The sequence below is a fragment of the Hemiscyllium ocellatum genome, chromosome 28 (assembly GCF_020745735.1).
Source record: "Hemiscyllium ocellatum isolate sHemOce1 chromosome 28, sHemOce1.pat.X.cur, whole genome shotgun sequence".
Lineage (NCBI taxonomy): Eukaryota > Metazoa > Chordata > Chondrichthyes > Orectolobiformes > Hemiscylliidae > Hemiscyllium > Hemiscyllium ocellatum.
The window spans coordinates 4,300,275-4,320,348 of record NC_083428.1 but is presented as its reverse complement, the minus strand read 5'-3'; the positions used below and the strand labels follow the sequence as shown (position 1 = coordinate 4,320,348).

Here is a 20,074-nt window from a genome sequence, read left to right as displayed (position 1 = left end):
TTTACCATCTGTGAAAGGTGAGAAGTTAATTTAACTTGTAAGACAAACAATAATCATTGTCCATATTTTCAAAAGTTCAGTAACTACTTAGAACAGACAGCTACTCAGCCCTGAAACCTGTTCCCTGATCTGTTTCTTCAGCTAACCCACCCTGTTTGTTTATTCATTCACAGGATATGGGTGCTGCTGACTGGATCAGCTTTATTGCCCTCCCCTAGTTATCCTTAACAAGGTGCCTTCTCGATCAGTTGTATGAAAAATCTTTCCCTTGTGTGAGCTGTTTCACATGTGAGATGTTTTTGTGTGAGTAGTGTTGTAATGCTGAGGTTTGTAAAATGTAAAATGGGAACAAGACCATACACAGCATCAGAAACAGAATAGAACATATTTTGGTATCTGTCTGCCATAGGTAAACCTCCAATGCCAATAGGGAGTGAGTTGGAGTGAATTCCTTACTACTTGCTCTTATGTAATAAAAATGTAATTTCTATTTTGAAACTTTCTGTTGATTTCCAGTTTCTTCTGATTTTTCCTTTTGAGCTGAGAGTTCCAGATTTCCACATCCCTTTCTGTGAAGGAGTTCTTCCTGACATTCTCTGTCTCTGAATGGTGTGTCTTTATTGTTAACATTCTCTGCACTTGTCCTTGAATCTCCTACCAGAAGAAATAGTTTCTCTCAATCACCTGAAGCAATTGCTTTGAAAATCTTAAACCCATTTGTTCCATCATCCTTAATCTGAAATACTCCATGACATGCAAGCCAGATTCTCCTCCAGATAATGCTGTTGGACTGATGATTCAGTCCAGCTCAGATTCTATATACTACCAGGGGCCATCAGTTCTCAGGAAGCCTGGAGTTGGGAAGGAGTAGTTATGTTCTGAAGGGACCAGAGAATTTTTTTTATTAAGCTGTTCACCTTAGCACGTTTTTGTACTTCAAACAGATTCTGTTCATGCTACAATGAAGTGCATGTATGCAAATGGCATCTAAAAATAAACAGTTATATGAAAAACCTGTCTTAAGTATGAACCATTTTTGCATATGAGAGAGTATCGTTTAGGTGGTGTCAGAAACATTGGGAAAATATAAGCAACAAATACAATGGAAAAGCAGGGAGAGACAAATAGCTTTTTGTGGGAGGAGATTGTATCAAAAACCAAGAACTTCCTGAGGAAGTGGATGTGGGCACAGTTGCACCATTTAAGAGACCTGGATAAGTCCATGAATATGAAAGATTTGGAGGAATATGGGCCAGGAGCGGGCAGGTGAGGATTGTTGTTGGCATGGGCTCGTTGGACCACAGGATCTGTTTCTGTGCTGTATGATTTTAAAAGCTGTAACTGTACAGGTTTATAAGACAAAGGAGGCATTCAACCCATTGCATCAATGCTATTTTTTTTAGAATAATTCAAAAGTAATCTTGCTGTCCTACCTTTTCCTACTTGCTCTGCTTCAAATATTCCTTAAAGTCTCTTCCTTGACAACTCTGTTGCAGAGGACTGCTGAAAATGAAAGTGCTTTGCCAGAGTTGTACTGAAGAGTGCTTGGAGGACATTATTGACATTTTTAACTTGATAACCATTCATTACTGACTTGTAATTTGAAGAAATGGCCAAGCCATATTCATTCATAGTTTTAAAATAAACTCCATTAAATCTTTTCGGTTTCTGAGTTGGTTTAACTAGCAAGTATCTTGAGGTGCTCCTTAACTTCAATGTCTCTTCCTAGAGAAATTTGCATTCCTACCATGGGCATTCCAAAATTTCAACAAATCCACTGTGACTAAATCAGTGTTTTGTTGAACTGTCTTAGTCTTCACTGTTGTATTGTTAATAAAATGCAGCTGCCTTTTTTAATAAATAAATTTAGCTCTATCCTCTTTGAGGGAAACATCTGGTGCCTGTTGTCGTCGTCATCATCATCTCCACCTTTCACTGATTTTCTGTAGAGAATCCTGACCTGTTTTAGTTTCTCATCCATCTCACATTGTCTCTCTGATTCTTCTTGCCTTACACCAACCATAACCTCTGGAATTCAGTTTCTAATTCACAAGGTCAAATTGTCTCTAAGCTGAGAACAAAACTGGGCACACAACATGCAATCCTGGTCCAATCCAGACAGCTGCAATTTACTCAAAGTGTTAAATTCCTGTCTGTTAACTTGTTTATATCATATAGCTGCATTACTACTTATGCCATGTGTCTGTATTCTTTGAACAAGCTTCTTGAGATCTCCTATCTAAAGCGCTCTTTTTGAAAAAGACTTAACTTGTACAGCTGGAGTTCGTGTGGTGAAGGTGCTCCCACAATGTGGTTGGGGTGCTAGACGGTGAAAATTTGCAGACTGAAATCTCAAACTCATATGCACATCGTGATTATGTTAACCAGCATTTGAAGAACCAAAGATGGAGAATAACTTGGCCAAAATTCTGCAACACTCTCCCTGACAGCATTGTCGGTCTTTCTGCGCCAAATGGACTGTGAATGGTACAAGACACAGCTCACTACCATCTTCTCAAGGGTAACTAGAGATGGGGAATAAATGCTGGCTGAGCCAGTGGTGCCCATATCCTGGAAATGGTTTCTCTCTCTCGTTGCTGAAACCCCGTTGATGTGACTGCAGGATGATGAGAGATGCTGAGTGCATCCTCCAGGAGACAGCACCATCACATTACCCCTGCCTACACCCACACAGTAACACAGCAACACCACTGGAACAAAAGGCAGTGAAGCCAAAGGAGGACTTAGATATAGTTCTTCGAGGTAAAGTCATGAAAGGGGATTGGAACACAGCAGGAACAGGAGACTGAGCTGGATGGTCAGCTGTTTCCCATTGAATGGTGGAGCAGGATTGAAAGGCTGAATGGTCTCCTCCTGCTGCTATCTCCCAGGTATGTATATAGCCATAGAGCCTGGGTAGGGAGAAGTGGGCAGGGCAGGGATTCTGCAGGCGAATGCACTTCCACATCAGTTTTCAGTGAGGGACGGTTTGATGGATTTTATTTAACATTTATCTTTAACACAAGGTTTGTGAATTTGGTTTTAAAATGTTGTAGCTGTTTATTCCACAATAAATAAAACTAAAAGAAATCAAATGAAAAAAATAATTATTTGTGGGCGGCACGGTGGCGCAGTGGTTAGCACTGCTGCCTCACAAGCGCCAGAGACCCGGATTCAATTCCCGACTCAGGCGACTGACTGTGTGGAGTTTGTACATTCTCCCTGTGTCTGCGTGGGTTTCCTCCGGGTGCTCCGGTTTCCTCCCACAGTCCAAAGATGTGCAGGTCAGGTGAATTGACCATGCTAAATTGCCTATAGTGTTAGGTAAAGGGGTAAATGTAGGGGTATGGATGGGTTGCGCTTCAGCGGGTCGGTGTGGACTTGTTGGGCCGAAGGGCCTGTTTCCGCACTAAGTAATCTAATCTAATCTAATCAGTACGAGCTTGTTTTTTGCAATTGCCTTTTCCTCAGATTCTCCTCGTTTAAAAGTGTAACCTGCTTGTGACTGAGCAGGTTTGCAAATATTGAATAACCCATACATTATGTTCTAATTTTCCCTTGAATGATGGATTCTAAGAGTTTGCCCACATCACAGCTGATATTGGACTTGGTGATCTGTCGTTCTCCCCTTCATCTTTGCCTTTAATAAGCATGATACTGCAACTATTGTCCAATTCATCAGTGCAATTTGTAGATTTACGGAAGATAACAGACAGACTGAGCATAAATTTTCTACCTTCTCTTTGATTTCTTTCAGCAACTTGTCTGCTCCTTGTTTTTATCAGAAGGTGACACCAGGACTATTTTATGTTTTCAGTAATTTAACCAGGTAATTCACATCCAACCAGTTAGCTTGGTTGGTTAGAGTATGCCAATTGATGGCTATGTCTATAACATTCTTGTCTGCTCCACTTGTGATAGCATGGTATCACTGAGCCTTGATTAGCAAACCTAGGATAATGAGAACTTTACATGAAAGTGTTCAGATTCCTCAACCCCAGTATAAGGGCCTTTCATCAATGTCATCATACACCTCCTCCTCCTCCTGCACTGGGTTTGTTTATAATCTGTCACTGAGAGGCCCTTTATTCCAAGCAATTTATGAACAAAGCTGAGGTTCCAATCCATGAAAATTGTGGTGTTTCTTTGGATTGATTGGTGTCTCTTCTGTTTTCAGCCTCAAGGGATAGGTGAACCGAGTGTTTATCATGCCGTGATCGTCATCTTTTTAGAGTTCTTCGCTTGGGGATTGCTGACAACTCCTATGCTAACTGTGAGTACATCGCATGCACAGACTGACGTATTTAAAATGAGTGTTTGATTCATTAATCAATGTCTTGATGATATGGCATAATCCAGTGGTAATGTCACTGGAATAGTCATTAAGAGTTGAGGAAGATAAAACAATATTCTGGGAGCATGTGTTCAAGTGCCACTGGGACAGCTGGTAGACTTTAAATTCAGCTAAGTTCTGGAATATAGATAAGTGGTATCTCAGTATGGCAACTGTGAAATTATAATAAATTATTACATGCATGTGTATCTTGTTAGGGAAGAAATCTGTCCCTACCTTATCTAGGTGGCATACAACTCTGCTCAATAATGTTGTTGACTCTTAATTGCTGTCTGAAATGCCCAATGAGTAATTTGGTTCAAGGGTAATTGGGGATGGATACTAAATGTTGGCCTTGCCAGTAACACGAAGACCTGCCCATTGGGCAAGTTGCATTGTTGGTTTCTCAGCTGAATTGGTTAGCTCTTCACTTTCCGGAGAAATCATGTCACTGATTGCTGTGCATTACTAATATGCACAAGTAGCCAGCTAGCGTTCACTGACCAGATTCTAATAGGATGATCACCGATAGGCAATCGGTGCCTTGCCAATATGTGACTGCATTGTTCCAGTGCATTTGCACATATTCGGATGTCAAGTATTTTAAATTCCTCAATGCAATGAGCCAGGCTCTTGTCTACTGGCAGAGCAATAAAGCCTGTAACTCAACATGCTTCCACTCCTGCTCACACATCAGTGATCTCTGCTGGAAAGTGCATTGTGAATATTGTTCAGGACCAGGAGACAAGCTGTTGAGATAGACCTCAGGATTTTATTTTGGCAAACTACTTTCAAGTTATCACTTTGAAGGTTTTGAAGAAAGGTAGATACAGGAAAATTTTACAGAGGAAGTGAGTGCTTGAGGTTTTATTTTTAATGTCGATATTTTGCCTTGATTTGTGCTGCACCCCCAGAATCAGTGCATTCAAATTGTAGGATAAAATCTCAATAATAGGAGCTGCTGTATTATTCTCTTCTGTTACGAGCGAATTACAAAAGTGCTGCTTCTGCTTCCAATAAGAGTGGTGTGCAATTAGTAGTAACACCAACGCAAGCTGATGGCATTAGTCAATCCACCAAGGATACTTTAATTTTATGGAATCTGGTTGCAGGACTTTGTATGTTGTTAGCTTGATATAAAAGTGGTTTAACAAAGGATTATCCTTCTGTACACCTGCATTATAAATTCATGGGATAACATGTAGTATTTCCCTTAGGTTTTGCATCAGACATTTCCTCAGCACACCTTTCTAATGAATGGACTTATTCATGGGGTGAAGGTAAGAAAATACAATTGCTGAACTTGTCCTGGGATTAAAATACGTTGCAGTTCTAGTTAACTTAAATGGTCAATTCTAAGCCTGTCTTGTTGCTGATTTGAAAACAACGGTAGCAGCAGTTTTTATTGGCTTATGTGGGAGATTCCAAGACTCTTGAAAGTAGCAAAGAGAATCTGGGAAATGAAAGATAAACCAAATTGTGCAATCTGCTGAGTTCTTTCACTATGTGGAAGAAAACGTGATTTTATTATTTAAGTCTGCTTTTTTTTTCAAGTTGTCTGTCTTACATTCTGCCTTTTCAGTGGTTCGTTTTGGCCTGTAAAAGTATAAATTACTACACTCCAGCTAGGTGGAGTAACCACTTGTAATGTGCTGAACATATTTGATTTGATTTACATGTGGAACAGTCAACCACTTCAAACAGCATTGTCCTCCCACCCCCTCGTTATCATATAAAATAGCCAGGTGACTTGTATCAGTCCATTTGAGGGCGAGTGACACTTCGCTTTCTTAATCTCCATGCTGTCAGTCAATGCAATGCACTGCATTGTGAAGCCTTCTCCTGAGCCCCCCGATCCCTTCACTCAACAACAGCCTATCATCACCATCATCTCAAGGAGCAGTGGTAATAAATGCTGACTTTGCAGCAACACCCATATCCTGACCAAGTTATAATATATTTATTCAGTGAGGAAGGGGAGAAATCAATGTGGTAGCTCAAAACTTTCAGTTAAACGCAGTGGTGACAACCTGCAAGAAGGATTTTCAGAAAAAGCATATTGTTTACATAATGTTATTCAGGATTCTGCTTGAATACATAGACAAACTTAATGAACTGAGGTGCAGCAACTGCCCTCAGGCACTTTCAGCATTTATGTCATTACAAATATTCAAATTTCCCTGACATAGGTCAGTAAATCTTTTCCCAGTCTATGACTCTTGGGACATGTACAGCAGGGCAGGCTAAAAGTGAAAGATGTGTAACTGCCTTGAATAGTGAAGGGTTTTCTGGTTTTGCTCCATTCAGTTGCCAGAAGGGCTAATGTGTGCTCCCTGCACGCTTGTTTTATTAAGTTGCAAATTTCCAGCGTTGATTCTGTTTTCTATTGGCAATTTAAAAAGACCTTCTCTGATAAAATTATGGTATGTTAGATCAAGTCATGTTTTTGTTGCTTCTGATTAACTTGTTTTCATCTGCAGGGAATACTATCATTTCTCAGCGCTCCTCTGATTGGAGCGTTGTCAGACGTTTGGGGCAGGAAATCCTTTCTCCTGCTAACTGTGTTCTTCACCTGTGCCCCAATTCCTCTCATGAGAATAAGCCCCTGGTGAGTGTTTTGCTGTATTAAATATCTTGGAGTCAAAACAAGCTAGTATCTGAGACACTTAAGCATGTTTGTAAGCCGTAATGTGACAGTGAATTTAGTGATTAGATTTCATTTAATAGAAAATAAAAATAAACTAGTTTTGCTTCTTAATATTTACTTTTTGAATCGTTGAGGATGAAAACTAAACTCATGCATCAAATTGTAGTGAGAAACGTGCATATGCTTGAGATTTTACTGTAGCAAGTTTCTGACTTTGGCTGTCATCAGAGCTTGAACTTTGGCTAGCTACTTAAGACAAGATCATTGTGGACAATAAGAGCTTAATTTACAAGGAAAACCAATAGTATTGGATTGCTTTAGAGAAGACGTTGAGTCGATCTCATCAAAATTTTCAAAATTGTGAAGAGAATTGCCAAATTGAATCAAGTAAAATTACTGTCTCATGACATATGTTTACATCAGTTGGATGACCTTTCTTTTTTTTTTGACTGAAATTCAGTGTCTACATTCTCCCTCTCTCACCGAGCACCTGAAGGAGGAGCGAGGCTCCAAAAGCTTGTGTTTTCAAATAAGCAGGTTGGACTAAACTTAGTGTCATGTGATTTTTTGACCTTGTCCAACCCAGTCCAACACCGGCAGATCCACCTCATGATATAAGCACGAGTAGTAAGTAGTGGAAGGCTTTCTGGCTAGTTGGAGGGGCTTTATCACCAAACACAACTCTGCTCCACCACTACTATGCCTGTCCCAACCCCCCACCCACCCACCCCAAAAAAAAGGGCACATGTTCTCAGGAGGGCTCCATGGAGAGGGATTAGGAGTAATACCTGCCTCAGATTAGCTCTAATGCATTTTGTTTTGGTTATTCCACATATGGTGTTGTTTGCAACAGTAAATTTGCAGCCTATCTTTTTGATATGAACACCCTTCACTTCTAGCGTGCCAGCTTTTCTTACTCTTTGGAACCTTGAATACAAAACATTTGAAAATTAGATGTTTCTGTTTGTGTTTTGCCCTTCAGGTGGTATTTTGCAGTGATTTCTATGTCTGGAGTATTTGCAGTCACATTTTCAGTGATCTTCGCCTACGTAGCAGATATAACTCAGGAGCATGAGAGGAGCACAGCTTATGGACTTGTAAGTCTCAATGTAGCGAGACAGAAAATCTTTGTCCTTTCTGGGGACTTTTCCACAGTTTAAATCACCAAAGGTCCATGGCTGATTAAAACTGGAGTTTCACTTGTACGCCATAAGTGAGTGTTCGAGGGCGGTCATTCTACCTGCTGCCATTGAGTCATGATGTGTAAGTTCATGAACTCTTAGAAATCTGCAGTTTGAAAGAGCGCATTTGACATCTCATGGTAATGTTCTCGTTTGAACAAATATTGTTTCCTCCCATTATCTGCCATCCTGTAAGAGCTTCATCCTCCACGAACTGCCAATTCTCTCCTTTAAAATTGTTTGTGGAATCAACTTCCATCACTTTCAGGTAAGTCATTCCTAATTCCAACAGAGTGGCAATATTTATAAACACCTCCCATCCAATTTTTTTTATTGCTAATAATTTTAATTGATGGCCCTCAAGCTCTTGATTGACTCACTGGGTGGAATACTTTTTCTCCATGGATTGAAACCTCGCCTTCTGAAAATTTCATATGGGTTTTGAAACTGAGGAACAGGCCCAATGTGACTGCTTCTCAGAACTGAAGTCCCATAACAGGCCTTGAGTTCATAATTGATGTCAGCCATCCAAAGTAGTATTGCAGGAAAATTTCAGTTTCTGATATGGTAACCTTCAGATGAGATGGTAAGACTCAATTTCCTATCTCCAGCCCCCACCTTCTCCTGAGTAGGAGTTAATGATTCCATTACATTACGGAGCAGCTTTCTCCCCAGTGTCCTGGCCAGTATTCATCCATCAACCAACGGATGCAAAATGATTACTGCTGTCTACTGCTTGGGAAACAGTTCACCTCGTCAACTGTGAAGAATATGAGACATTCAAAATGATCAAGAATTGTATAAAATTAAGTATTTGTTACTGATCTAATGAGATATGAAAGTTGTAAATGTTGATCTTCAGAGAACCTTGGGTGTACTTATGAGACTGCTAAAAGTTATCATTCAGGCACAGGAAACAGACATGAATAGGAGTAAAAGAATAAGAAGTCTTGTTACAATAACATAGAGCTTTGGTGAGGTAGCACCTGGAATACTGCCCGTTTTTGGTCTCCATTAAGAAAGGTCAGGTTTGCATTGTAGGTCGTGCAAAGAGGTTTATTGGAATGGTTTCTGGGATAGAGTCTGTTGATGAAAGACTGAGTAAATTGGGTTCTTGAGTTCATAAAAACAAGTTTGACCTCTGTGAAATGTGCAAGATTTTGAAGAAGCTTGACAGGACTGATACTGAGAGACATCAGTCATGGTGTGAAGCATTTGAGATGTTGGTATATAGTTCCTTGAAAGTGGCGTCACCATTACATAGGGTGGTGAAGCAGGCATTTGGCACTCTTGCATTCATCGGACAGAGTATAAATTGGTATGTCATGTTGCAGTTGTACAAGACATTGTACAAAGTGAGGCCACTTTTGGAGTACTGTGTACAATTCTGTAGCCCTGCGATAGAAAGGATGTTGTTAAACTGAAAGTGCAGAAAAGATTTACAAGGATGTTACCACAGCTGGAAGGTTTGAACTACAGGGATAGGCTGGGATATTTTTCCCTGGAGTGTAGGAGGCTGAGAGGTGACCTTTGGAGGTTTATAAAGTCATGAAAGGCACAGATAAGGCAAATAGCCAAAGTCTTTGTCCGAGGGTATGGGAGTCCAAACTTAGAGGAGAGAGGGGAAAGATTTAAAAAGAACCTGAAGGCAATTTTTACATAGTAGTTCATATATGGAATGAACTGCCACAGGAAGTTGTAGATGCAGGTACAGTTGCAACATTTAAAAAACCATTTTGACAGGTGCATAAAGAGGAAAGGTTATCAGGATATGGGCCAAACACAGGCAAATGGGATTATTGTTTATTTTAGGAAATCTGGTCTGTATGAATGAGTTGAATCGAAGGTTGGTTTCCATGCTGCATGACTCTGACTCTACGCTATAGGAAAGAAGCTTATTAATAGCTTAATAGTTTTCATATCCTAGCAAGTAGCACGGAAGCTTACACTTTCTCCCTTTTTTTGAGCAGCTAGTGGCAATTCACTCTGTCCTTGCTACCTCACTTTTTCCTTGCGGTATACTGAATCTTAGTTTCCTTTTCATTAATTGGGCAAACAACCTCCAATCTTGAGTCTCGGCTGATGCAGCTGCACTTAAGGTATTGGAAGGTGTCCTGTATGCACGCTCTTCCTACCCACTTTGTAGAGAAAATTGCTTTCTCTCATTACATGCTTTTTCGTAGATAAGTAGCTTTTGGGGTGGAGTTAATTGGATTTCTGTTGTACTTTGTTGTTCCTTTCTCTGGTTTCCAATTGATGTTAATTTTGTTTGTGCCGAAATGTTGAATACGTTGAGAAATGAAATAGTATACCTGTGTCTAGCAATGGTGTTTTTATTTAGAAAGAATAAGGCACATTGGAAAAAAAGGCATCTGAAATGTTAAATCAACATTGATGTATGTCAGCTTCTCAGTAAGGCAATATTTCAGAATGGGTAGCACTACATAATTTTATTACACACTGATCTTTTGCTCTTGGCTCCCAGTTCAAACTACTGCGGGGCTGATGAGAACTTTTATCCCCCATTTCCCCCTTCTCTCTGAAAAAGGTCAAATTGATAATTGTGAATAGACTAGTGCAGTCAGGAGTGCTTCTCGACAATTGTGATTGGGGCATGTTTCTTGAGCAATAGAAATGGAACTTTATTTGTACTATGCCTAGCAGGTATGGAGTATCTGGCCTGTATTTGTCCTCAACCCAATTTGAAATTGGTGCTGATGCGTTAAGTGGAAAGTATGAACGAGCTGAAACTTTACTGCAAAAAGTCAACTTAAAGAAAATCTCCTCTAATGGAAAGTAATCTACTCTCTGTCCTCTCAATCAAGGTGTCTGCAACGTTTGCTGCTAGTCTTGTGACCAGTCCAGCCATTGGAGCATACTTGGCCAGGGCGTATGGAGACAATCTTGTGGTAGTTCTGGCCACTGCTATTGCCTTGCTGGATATCTGTTTCATACTTGTGGCTGTGCCAGAGTCTTTACCTGAGAAGATGAGGCCTGCTTCCTGGGGTGCACCAATTTCATGGGAACAAGCAGACCCTTTTGCAGTAAGGAACTGAATCAATTCAGCAAACTGTCTTCCTATATTGTGTTCTTTATGCTACTTTTTTTGTTTGTAAATATATTTATTAGCAATTTTTTTAACTTTACAAACATATGTATTTTTCAATAAGTTTAATCAATAACAAATATCAGTATCTTTATACTACTTTTAATAGACTACTTAAATTATAGTTCCAGACTTGCATTGTTGGCATTCTGTCCCAAACTGAATTGTGCTGATCTGTTCTACGACTAGCTGTCTGCCTTCTTTTGCATTGATTCAGAACATCATCCACACATTCATTCATTGCTGTGCTGTAACCCCCTCTGGTACTACATGAACGTAGAATTTTTTTTCCTGAACTCTTCCATCCTGTCATGTCTTTACCCACCTTCAAAGGCCTTGGTTTTACTCTTAAACATGTTTTCAGGAATTAGAACACAATCAGCCAGTTTCAGTAAAATACTTAGAGAAATTTTGGTCTCTAAGGTTGTCAACAAAATGATAACTATTCTCTACTGCTTGGATTTATAACTTGGCACAAATGAGGAAGGCTGTGGTTATTAAAGGTCAGGCATCTTGATTCTAGGGCATTTCTGCAGAGGTTCCTCAGGGTAGTGTCCTAGACCCAACCCTTTTCAACTGCTTCACCAATGACCTTCGCTCCATCGTAAGGTCAGAAGTAGGGCTGTTCACTGTTGGTACTTAACATTTGTGCGATTGATGACTCCTCAAAAACTGGAGCAATCTGTTTAAATGCAGCAAGACCTGGATAATATCCAGACTTGGGCTAGCAAATGGTAAGTAACATTGAGATAGTTATTGCCTAGCACTCGTGGATATCAAACTAGAGAGAATCTTGATTTTCATTGGCATTACCATTTCTATGTAATGGTATGCAATCCCCACTATCAACATCAAGGGGATTACCATTGACCAGAAACACTCTGTGACTCTCCATATAAATACTGTGGCTACAAGAACAGATCAGAGACTGAAAATCCTGAAGCAAGTATCTCAGCACCTGATTCCACAGTATTCACCATCCACAAAGCACAAGAGAGACACATAATGGAATATTCCTCATTTGTCTAGTTGAGTGCAGCTCCAAAAAACATTCAAATCTTGACACTATTCAGGACAGAGCAACCCACTTGATTGATGCCACATCCACAAACTTTCACTCCCTTCACCATCAACGCTTAGTAACAGCAGTGTGTACCATCTACAAGATACACGAAGGCTCATCTTGAACTCATTGCTACTACTATCTAGAAGGATAACAGATGGGGGGCGACACCACCTGCATATTCCCCACCTGAGCCACTCCTTATCCTGATTTGGGAATACATTGTCATTCCTTCAGTGTGGCTACATCAAAATCCTGGAATCTAACAGAACTCTGCCTGTGTGTACATCAGATGGATTGTGGTGGTTCAAGAACCAACTAATCACTTTCCCAAAAGCACATGAAGATGAGCTACATTTGCTAACACAGCCACCAATGCCCACACCCCATGATTTTTAAAAAGAAAGTAATGTTTGGATGCTGATATTCTTTCAGTGAAATTGAGGTATGCAATCCTTTTGTTTCTGCATTTTTAAAATGTTCAGCAGTTGTGCATAGGATGCTCGTTGAATCAACTGGACTCGGTTTGCATTTTCATAACTTTTTTAAAAATCCTGTTTTGTTTCAGTCTTTGAAGAAAGTGGGTCAGGATTCAACAGTTCTGCTGATCTGTATCACAGTGTTTCTCTCGTACCTGCCTGAAGCAGGCCAGTATTCCAGCTTCTTTCTTTATCTCAGACAGGTAAAGTGGCCCAGTTTTAAAAAAAAATTAAAACCAATCATTACCTCTGGAATGAATGCTAATAGTTTCCTGTTTGTTTAATTCCCACATGTCTTGCTCACCATCCCCTGGGTGGTCTGTAAAGGAATATTGTATTCTTTCATCTTGAGGCATGCTATCAGCACTTCGTTGATAGCTGAGTGTGTAACTTGAGTTTAATTCCGGTGGTGTGCTGAGTTAGCAGATCACTGGTTGGTGCAGCAAGGGTGTGGCATTTGGCCTTGTTGACTCAAGTTTAAACGTTACGTGTAAAATTCCTAGGTTTTAATTTTGAGTCCCCAGTGTAGAAACTTCACCACCTTCAAATTGGCTGGAGTGCCTGAGCCCAAAAACATTGTAACTCTCGATTTAACAATCATAATAATTGTTATGAATTCTGCATCACAACATTACTTGCCATCGGTGATGGTTGAACACTGCGTTCCCTTCCTAGTTTGATTCCTGATCGCATCTTTTCTACTATTCTGTAAAGGATGTGATTAAATGTGATGCTTGCATGTGCACAGGCATGTGGGAGATAGCATTCATGTGTTGGTGAATAAGTTCCCTATTATGCATGAGAATCAACACTAAATGGTGGTGTTAGATGGGGAAAGGTGAGAGGAGGCATGTCGAGCATAACCTCTTGTTGGACTGGCTTGTTTTTGACCTGTAAACATGGACATTTTTCATCTGTTTTCTTATTTGTTGGGTGCTTTTGTTTTCTCTAGGTAATTGGATTTTCTTCAGAGACTGTAGCTGCCTTTATTGCAGTTGTGGGAATCCTTTCCATTTTAGCACAAGTGAGTGCTTTCTGACTAAAGGAGGAACACTTTAAGCACAATATGCATATAGAGAGTCCAACATATTTTTTAATTTGGCTTTTGCTGATCACATATTAATTTCACTTGTATTTGTTTCACAGACTGTAGTCCTTGGTATTCTGATGAGGTCCATAGGGCATAAGAATACTATACTTCTGGGTCTTGGCTTCCAGATTCTTCAGCTAGCTTGGTATGGCTTTGGGTCTCAGCCCTGGTATGTATGAGTTTCCTTTGAATAATCAAACAAGCATAAGAAATAAGAGAATGTGAAGTTTATTGAGGCCCTTAATTCTCCTCCATCATTCAAAAAGATGTTGAATGATCTTGGAAATATATCGCTGTTCCTTCACTGTCACTGGGCTGGAATCCTGAAATTCTCTCCGAGGGCATTGTTTGTCAACATACAGCACATGGACTGCAGCAGCTCATCCTCACCTTCTCGGGGAAATATGGATGAGCACTAAATGCTGGCCAGCCAGCGATATCCATATCCCATGAGTGAATATTAAAAAAAAAATTCATTCCCGATCCTAACTAACTGGAAAGATAAGTCTATACTGTTTGTTTCTTGATCCTATCAGCAACAAGAACAGTTTTTCCATATTCAATCAGGTGGACCCCTCATGATTTTGTAATACTTCTACGGAATATCTTTTCAACCACCTTTTCTCCAAGGAGAGTGGTTGCAATTCAAGTTCTTCATACCTGGAACTGCACTCCTGAATCATTTGTGCACCCTCTTGATACCTTTGCATCTTTCTAAGGTGAGCCCAGAGCAGATGCAAACAGTCAAGGCCAAACCAGGGTTTCGTACAATTTCGACATAACTTCCTTGCTTTTGAACACTCTGCCTCTTTTTTTTTGTTCATTTTATTAAACACACTCTTGCTGTTGAAGGTGGCTGAGAGATCGTGTTCTGCTCCTGCATCCACTTTAGAATTGTACCACTTTATTTTGTATTGTCTCTCTGCATTCTTCCTACTGAAATTAATCATGCCACACTTCTTTGCACTGAATGTATCTCTTGCCTGCCCATTCCACCTGCCTGTCCGTTGAGTTCTGCATTATCCTTACATTGCATACTGCAGTTTTGTATTATCTGCAGATTTTGAACTTACTTTATTCTGCACATCAGTGTCCAAGTCATTAATATATCGGGGAGGCTAACTTCTGAAACCAACCTTTTGTGGATTGCATGGCCATATTCTTGAATGAATCTAATTTTGCCCCGAAATGTTATAATTCTTAAGTGTAACATCTATCAAACACCACCTACTTAACAATTTTAACCCTTCAAATGTCTGAATGAACTCTTCTGTTTTCATGACTTAAACATCCTTATTGGTGAAAAGAGATGCTAGGTATTTATTTTGTACCTCAGTGTTATGTTTCCTTTCTAGTATCTCTTACTAACCTTCTGTTTAGGTGCTCTCGAAGACTCTTCGGTTCTTTTTTTGTTAGTAGCCCACGTCATATAGTAGAGGCTACTTAAAATTATGTAAGGTTTTGACAGTGTATTTAAGGAAAAGGATTTCCGCTGGTAGTACAGGGCAGTTAAAAGTTTTACTTCTATGCAGCAAATTGTTACTGTCAGGATTGTGTGGCCTAACTGGAAAATGTTTAGGGTTAAGAGGAAAAAGCAATTGATTGCACCTAGTTGGATAATTTTTATGAAAAAACTGGCACATGTACAGTGCGCTGAATGTTCACCCTCTGCATATGTAAAATTAGTGAGAAAAACATTTATTACAGGTATATCCCTAGCAAGAGTGAATTTCTGATGTTGAGCACAGGCCCAAAGAATGAGCCACACAGACTGGGAAGAGCTTTGTTTTAATATCTGCTTATCAGTTTGCTGATCTTCCAAGGGAAAATTACACTGGATTTTGGTGAATTTTTGTTGAACCAGATTTCTGCTCCTGAATGATATTCTGTGACTCCTGTTAGTGTTTGTGTGAGCGAGAGAAACTAATCAGCTGAGGCTGTGCTTGTTTGTGCTTGCTGTTGAACAGCATGCTCCGACTCCATGCCTGTGCTTTGTAGTCTCTTCAGAGAGATACAATAGGGTGAGCAGTATTTTGAGGTAAGCAGTACCACAAATATTCAAAAATCACTGTCAAACAAGAGGTAGCCCTGCAGAGGCACAAAACACGTTGACCGGAAGAAATGCTAAAACACTCTGGACTGTTTTTGCTTCACTGTCTTCTTCTGACTCCAGCACCACTCAATAAACCAGATTCAAGCATGCTGGGGGATATGGTTTTCTGGTAAACCATTTCATCATTTCCTCAATTGATATTGGCACCAATGAATCACAAACAATGTTAAATAATAGCCACTATATTGCAATGCTGTGTTCAGACTGACAGCGAGACCCAGCTGTCTTGCCAGGAACAGGCTTTAAGTGTAAGGAAAATGAGAGTAAATAGCTGCACAACTGATTCACATTGCTTTTCTCTGGATGTTCTTTGTGCAACTGCGTGCAGCGTTTTCTTTTTGGGGGATAGAGAATTACACTTTTGCCCATTGCAAACAGCCAGTGGTAGTGCAATAATTTCAAATATATTTCAGCAACTTATTAAGAAAAGTCCAACAGAGTAACACTCACTCCACACTACCCCATCCCTGCTCTGAGGTTCAGCAGCATTCCAGATCCCAGGATCTGTGAGCCTGCACTAATTCTTATTTCCAACAGCTGACCAAATGTGGTTGTCATATTCTTGCTGTACTTTGGGTGAAGAGGTTTATCCTGAATTAAGTTTCTTAGCAGTTATTTTATGTCAGTTGGCAGTCAAGAAGGCAAATGTAATGTTAGCCTTTATTTTGACAGCGCTAGAATACAAGAGCAGGGATTTACTGCTGAGGCTAATTCAGAGTATTGTCTGATTATATTTGGAATATTGAGAGCAGGTTTTGGGCCCTGTATCTAAGGAAGGATATGCTGGCCTTGGAGGGGGTCCAGAGAAGGCTTAGAAAAATGCTTTTGGCAATGAAGGGCTTGTCATTATGAGGAGCAGTTGAGGACTCTGGGTCTGTACTCAATGGATGAGGGGGAGCACATTGAAACTTACAGAACACTGAGAACTGGATAGAGTGGATGTGGAGAAAATGCCTCCAGTAGTAGGAGAGACTAGGACACAAGGGCACAGCCTCAGAGTGAAGGGATGCCCATTTAGAACTGAGATGAAGAGGAATTTGTTTCAGCTGGGGGCAGTGACACTGTGGAACTCATTGCTGCAGAAGACTGTGGAGGCCAAGTCATTGAGACTGTGAGGGGTTTGTGATTAGTAAGGGGACCTAACATCAGAAGGAGCAGGCAGAAGATAGGATTGAGAAACATCAGCCATGATTGAATGGTGGAGCATACTCGTTAGGCTGAAAGGATTTAGGAGCAGAAGTAAACCAATGATCTTAATGATTCGTGTTGCTTTGAGTGGACCATTGAATGTGTTTATTTGCCGATGGTTTTTAGTTTGTGCCATCCCTTTTCTTTTTATCACTACCCCAATCCTGGCCCATTATTGCGAAAGTGTTTCATACTCAGCCTTTTCCAAAATGATAGGATACCAAATCCAAACATATATTCAACAGCCTGCTGACTAGCCTCCAGGCTATTGGAATTGCAGTGTACCATTTCTTCCTCAGACAGCTCAACCTGCTTTATCTCCTTTCATGGTTGACTTGTTGGCTTTACTGGAACCACCTGCTCTGTATTCTTTAGAGGCCAAAGGACATGATGAAGTAAAACTGCCCAAGAATGTTTACCATGACAATCTAAAAATCTCAAGGTCTTACTAGGTATTAGATTAGATTAGATTACTTAGTGTGGAAACAAGTCTGCACTGACCCGCCGAAGCACAATCCACCCAGACCCATTCCTCTACTTTACCCCTTCACCTAACACTACAGGCGATTTAGCATGGCCAATTCACCTAACCTGCACATTTTTGGATTATGGGAAGAAACTGGAGCACCCGGAGGAAACCTTTAGTCACAGCTGGTTCAGCTGTCTGCAGTCCTAGCTGCTGAAGTGAGGAGGTATAGCTTGTCGAGCAAGAAGTAGCTAGAACAAAGGAGCACCTAAATCTGTCGTCCTCTGTGCAGAGCAGCTGATTTTAGGAAAAACAGTTTTATTTGCACTGTCAGTAACAGAAACCTTTCAGAGATCTGTAAATGTTTTGATTTTTAAACAGTGTCTTTCAAAAGAAATGAGCTTTAAACAAAAAAAAATGAAGTTGTCATTTGTAGTCAGCGATTATGTAACAAAACTGACAGATGCTGCTGTCTTTTAAAGTTGACTGCCAGAGTTTGCTTTTATACTGACTGTCTCTCATGGTTTGAACCATATGTACATTTAATGGGCATAGATACCTGCATAATCGTTTCACTTCATTCTGGGATGGTACTGTTCATGGGGGTGTATTCACAGGTGCACTGTGCTCACCTTTCAGAAATCAGCTTCTTTGTTTCCATGGTGTACCTGCATTTTCAAGGGTACTCCATGTTGCTGTCTGGACTGTTAGGTGATTGAATTAAAGAGCGTGGTTGGGAGAACTGGTCTCTGCTCTTGACATGTTTACCTAGAATGTTTATGTTTTATGTTCATTTTGCAGGATGATGTGGGCCGCAGGAGCTGTGGCTGCCATGTCCAGCATCACCTTCCCAGCAGTCAGTGCTCTAGTTTCTAGGAATGCCGATCCAGATCAGCAAGGTAGGCTATTTCCTTCTCCTCCTTGACCTGTGCAATGTATAGCAGGGACGAAAATGCTTTAATGCATGCTAGATTCTCTTCCTAACGGCACTGAGAGTATCCAACATCAAATTGACTGCATCAGTTCAAGAAGGTAGCTCACCATCACCTTCTCAAGGCCAGTTCAGAATGGGCAGTAAATGCTAAGTGAGCCAGCAAAGCCCATAACCTCTGAATGAACTGAAAAGAGAATTGCCATCATTTTTTTAAAAAAAAATGTGAGCCATTGTTGGAACTTCTACGCATAGGGGGTGAATATGATGTTTCTATCTTGAAAATACCCAGATGATTGTGAAATGCCATTTCCTGCAGGGTTTCTGTTTGGAGGTTTACTTAGGCAATGAAAGCCACACGTTATGTCTCCTAGTCATGTGTCAATATTACTTTAAGCAACATGTTCATGATATCACTGTTATTGTGTGTAGATGTCAGTTAGCTGGTTTGTGATGCAGAGTGAGATAGCAGTATGGATTCAATTTCCACACCAGCTGAGGTTACCATGAAGGTCACTCCTCCTCAACCTCTCCCCTCAGCTGAGACATGGTAACCATCAGGTTAAACTGCCACCTGTTACGTCTCTCTAATGAGAGAACAGCTCTATTATCCTTGAGGACCATGACAACTTCCTTATTTAAGCAATCTAATGGTATGCAGTTCAAAGACTCCATCTTAATTGGGGTCACTTGAAGTATGGCACCCTCCTATTCTTCGTAATTGAATAACTTAATAACCCGAAGATACATGCCTGTGAAGGTAATGTTTATATCTGTCTGAGATCTGTAGTAAACATCGGTTGGTTTCTTCAATGTCCTGTTGCCCATGTCTTAGTTTCTAATGTTATGATGGATAACATAAGCAATGGCAAATCAGATGCCCTCCTGGAAGCAAAAATGCATATGAATATGCAACAACAGGTGGGTGTCTGATTGAATGCTTTACTCCTTAAGGTGATCTCAGAGTTACTACAGTTAATCTCTATGTCCTTGGAGGATTTTTTTTATTCACTCATGGGGTGTGAGCATCATTGGCTTGGCTAGTGTTTATTGCTCACCTGGAGTTGCCCTTGAGACCAGTGGTGGTGAGCTGCCACCTTGAATTGCCGCAGTCAATGCTCTGTAGATAGACCCATAATGCTGGTAGGAAGGTAACTCTGGGATTTTGATGGAGCAGCACTAAAGGAGTGGCGACGTATTTTAAATTACATGGTGCATGGCTTGAAAGGAAACTTCCAGGTGGTGGTGGTGGTCCCATGTATCTGCTGCCCTTGTCCTTCTAGATGGTAGAGGTTCTAGGTTTGGATGGCACTCTGTAAGGGCCATTGGTGAATTTCTGCAGGAATGATTGAGGAGAAAATAATCGGTCACTGGTTTCAAATCACCATCAGGTAACTATCGTATCTATGAGCTGTGATGCCATACAGTCTGTCAAAAGCAAAACGCTTCTTCAAAAGCTGGTAATCAGAAAATGCAG

At 40.4% G+C, this 20,074-nt stretch overlaps 1 protein-coding gene across 1 annotated transcript in view; it reads left to right on the top strand.

The window, feature by feature from the left end:
* LOC132828791 (hippocampus abundant transcript 1 protein-like) overlaps positions 1–20,074 on the top strand; it is a 71,360-nt gene that overhangs the window by 34,175 nt on the left and 17,111 nt on the right. Inside the window, exons 2-10 of the mRNA XM_060845886.1 lie at positions 4,178–4,273; positions 5,551–5,613; positions 6,814–6,941; positions 7,963–8,077; positions 10,987–11,205; positions 12,899–13,012; positions 13,762–13,833; positions 13,956–14,068; positions 18,468–18,565. Of these exons, the coding sequence (XP_060701869.1) occupies positions 4,178–4,273; positions 5,551–5,613; positions 6,814–6,941; positions 7,963–8,077; positions 10,987–11,205; positions 12,899–13,012; positions 13,762–13,833; positions 13,956–14,068; positions 18,468–18,565 (1,018 nt within the window). The remainder of the gene's footprint in view (positions 1–4,177; positions 4,274–5,550; positions 5,614–6,813; positions 6,942–7,962; positions 8,078–10,986; positions 11,206–12,898; positions 13,013–13,761; positions 13,834–13,955; positions 14,069–18,467; positions 18,566–20,074) is intronic.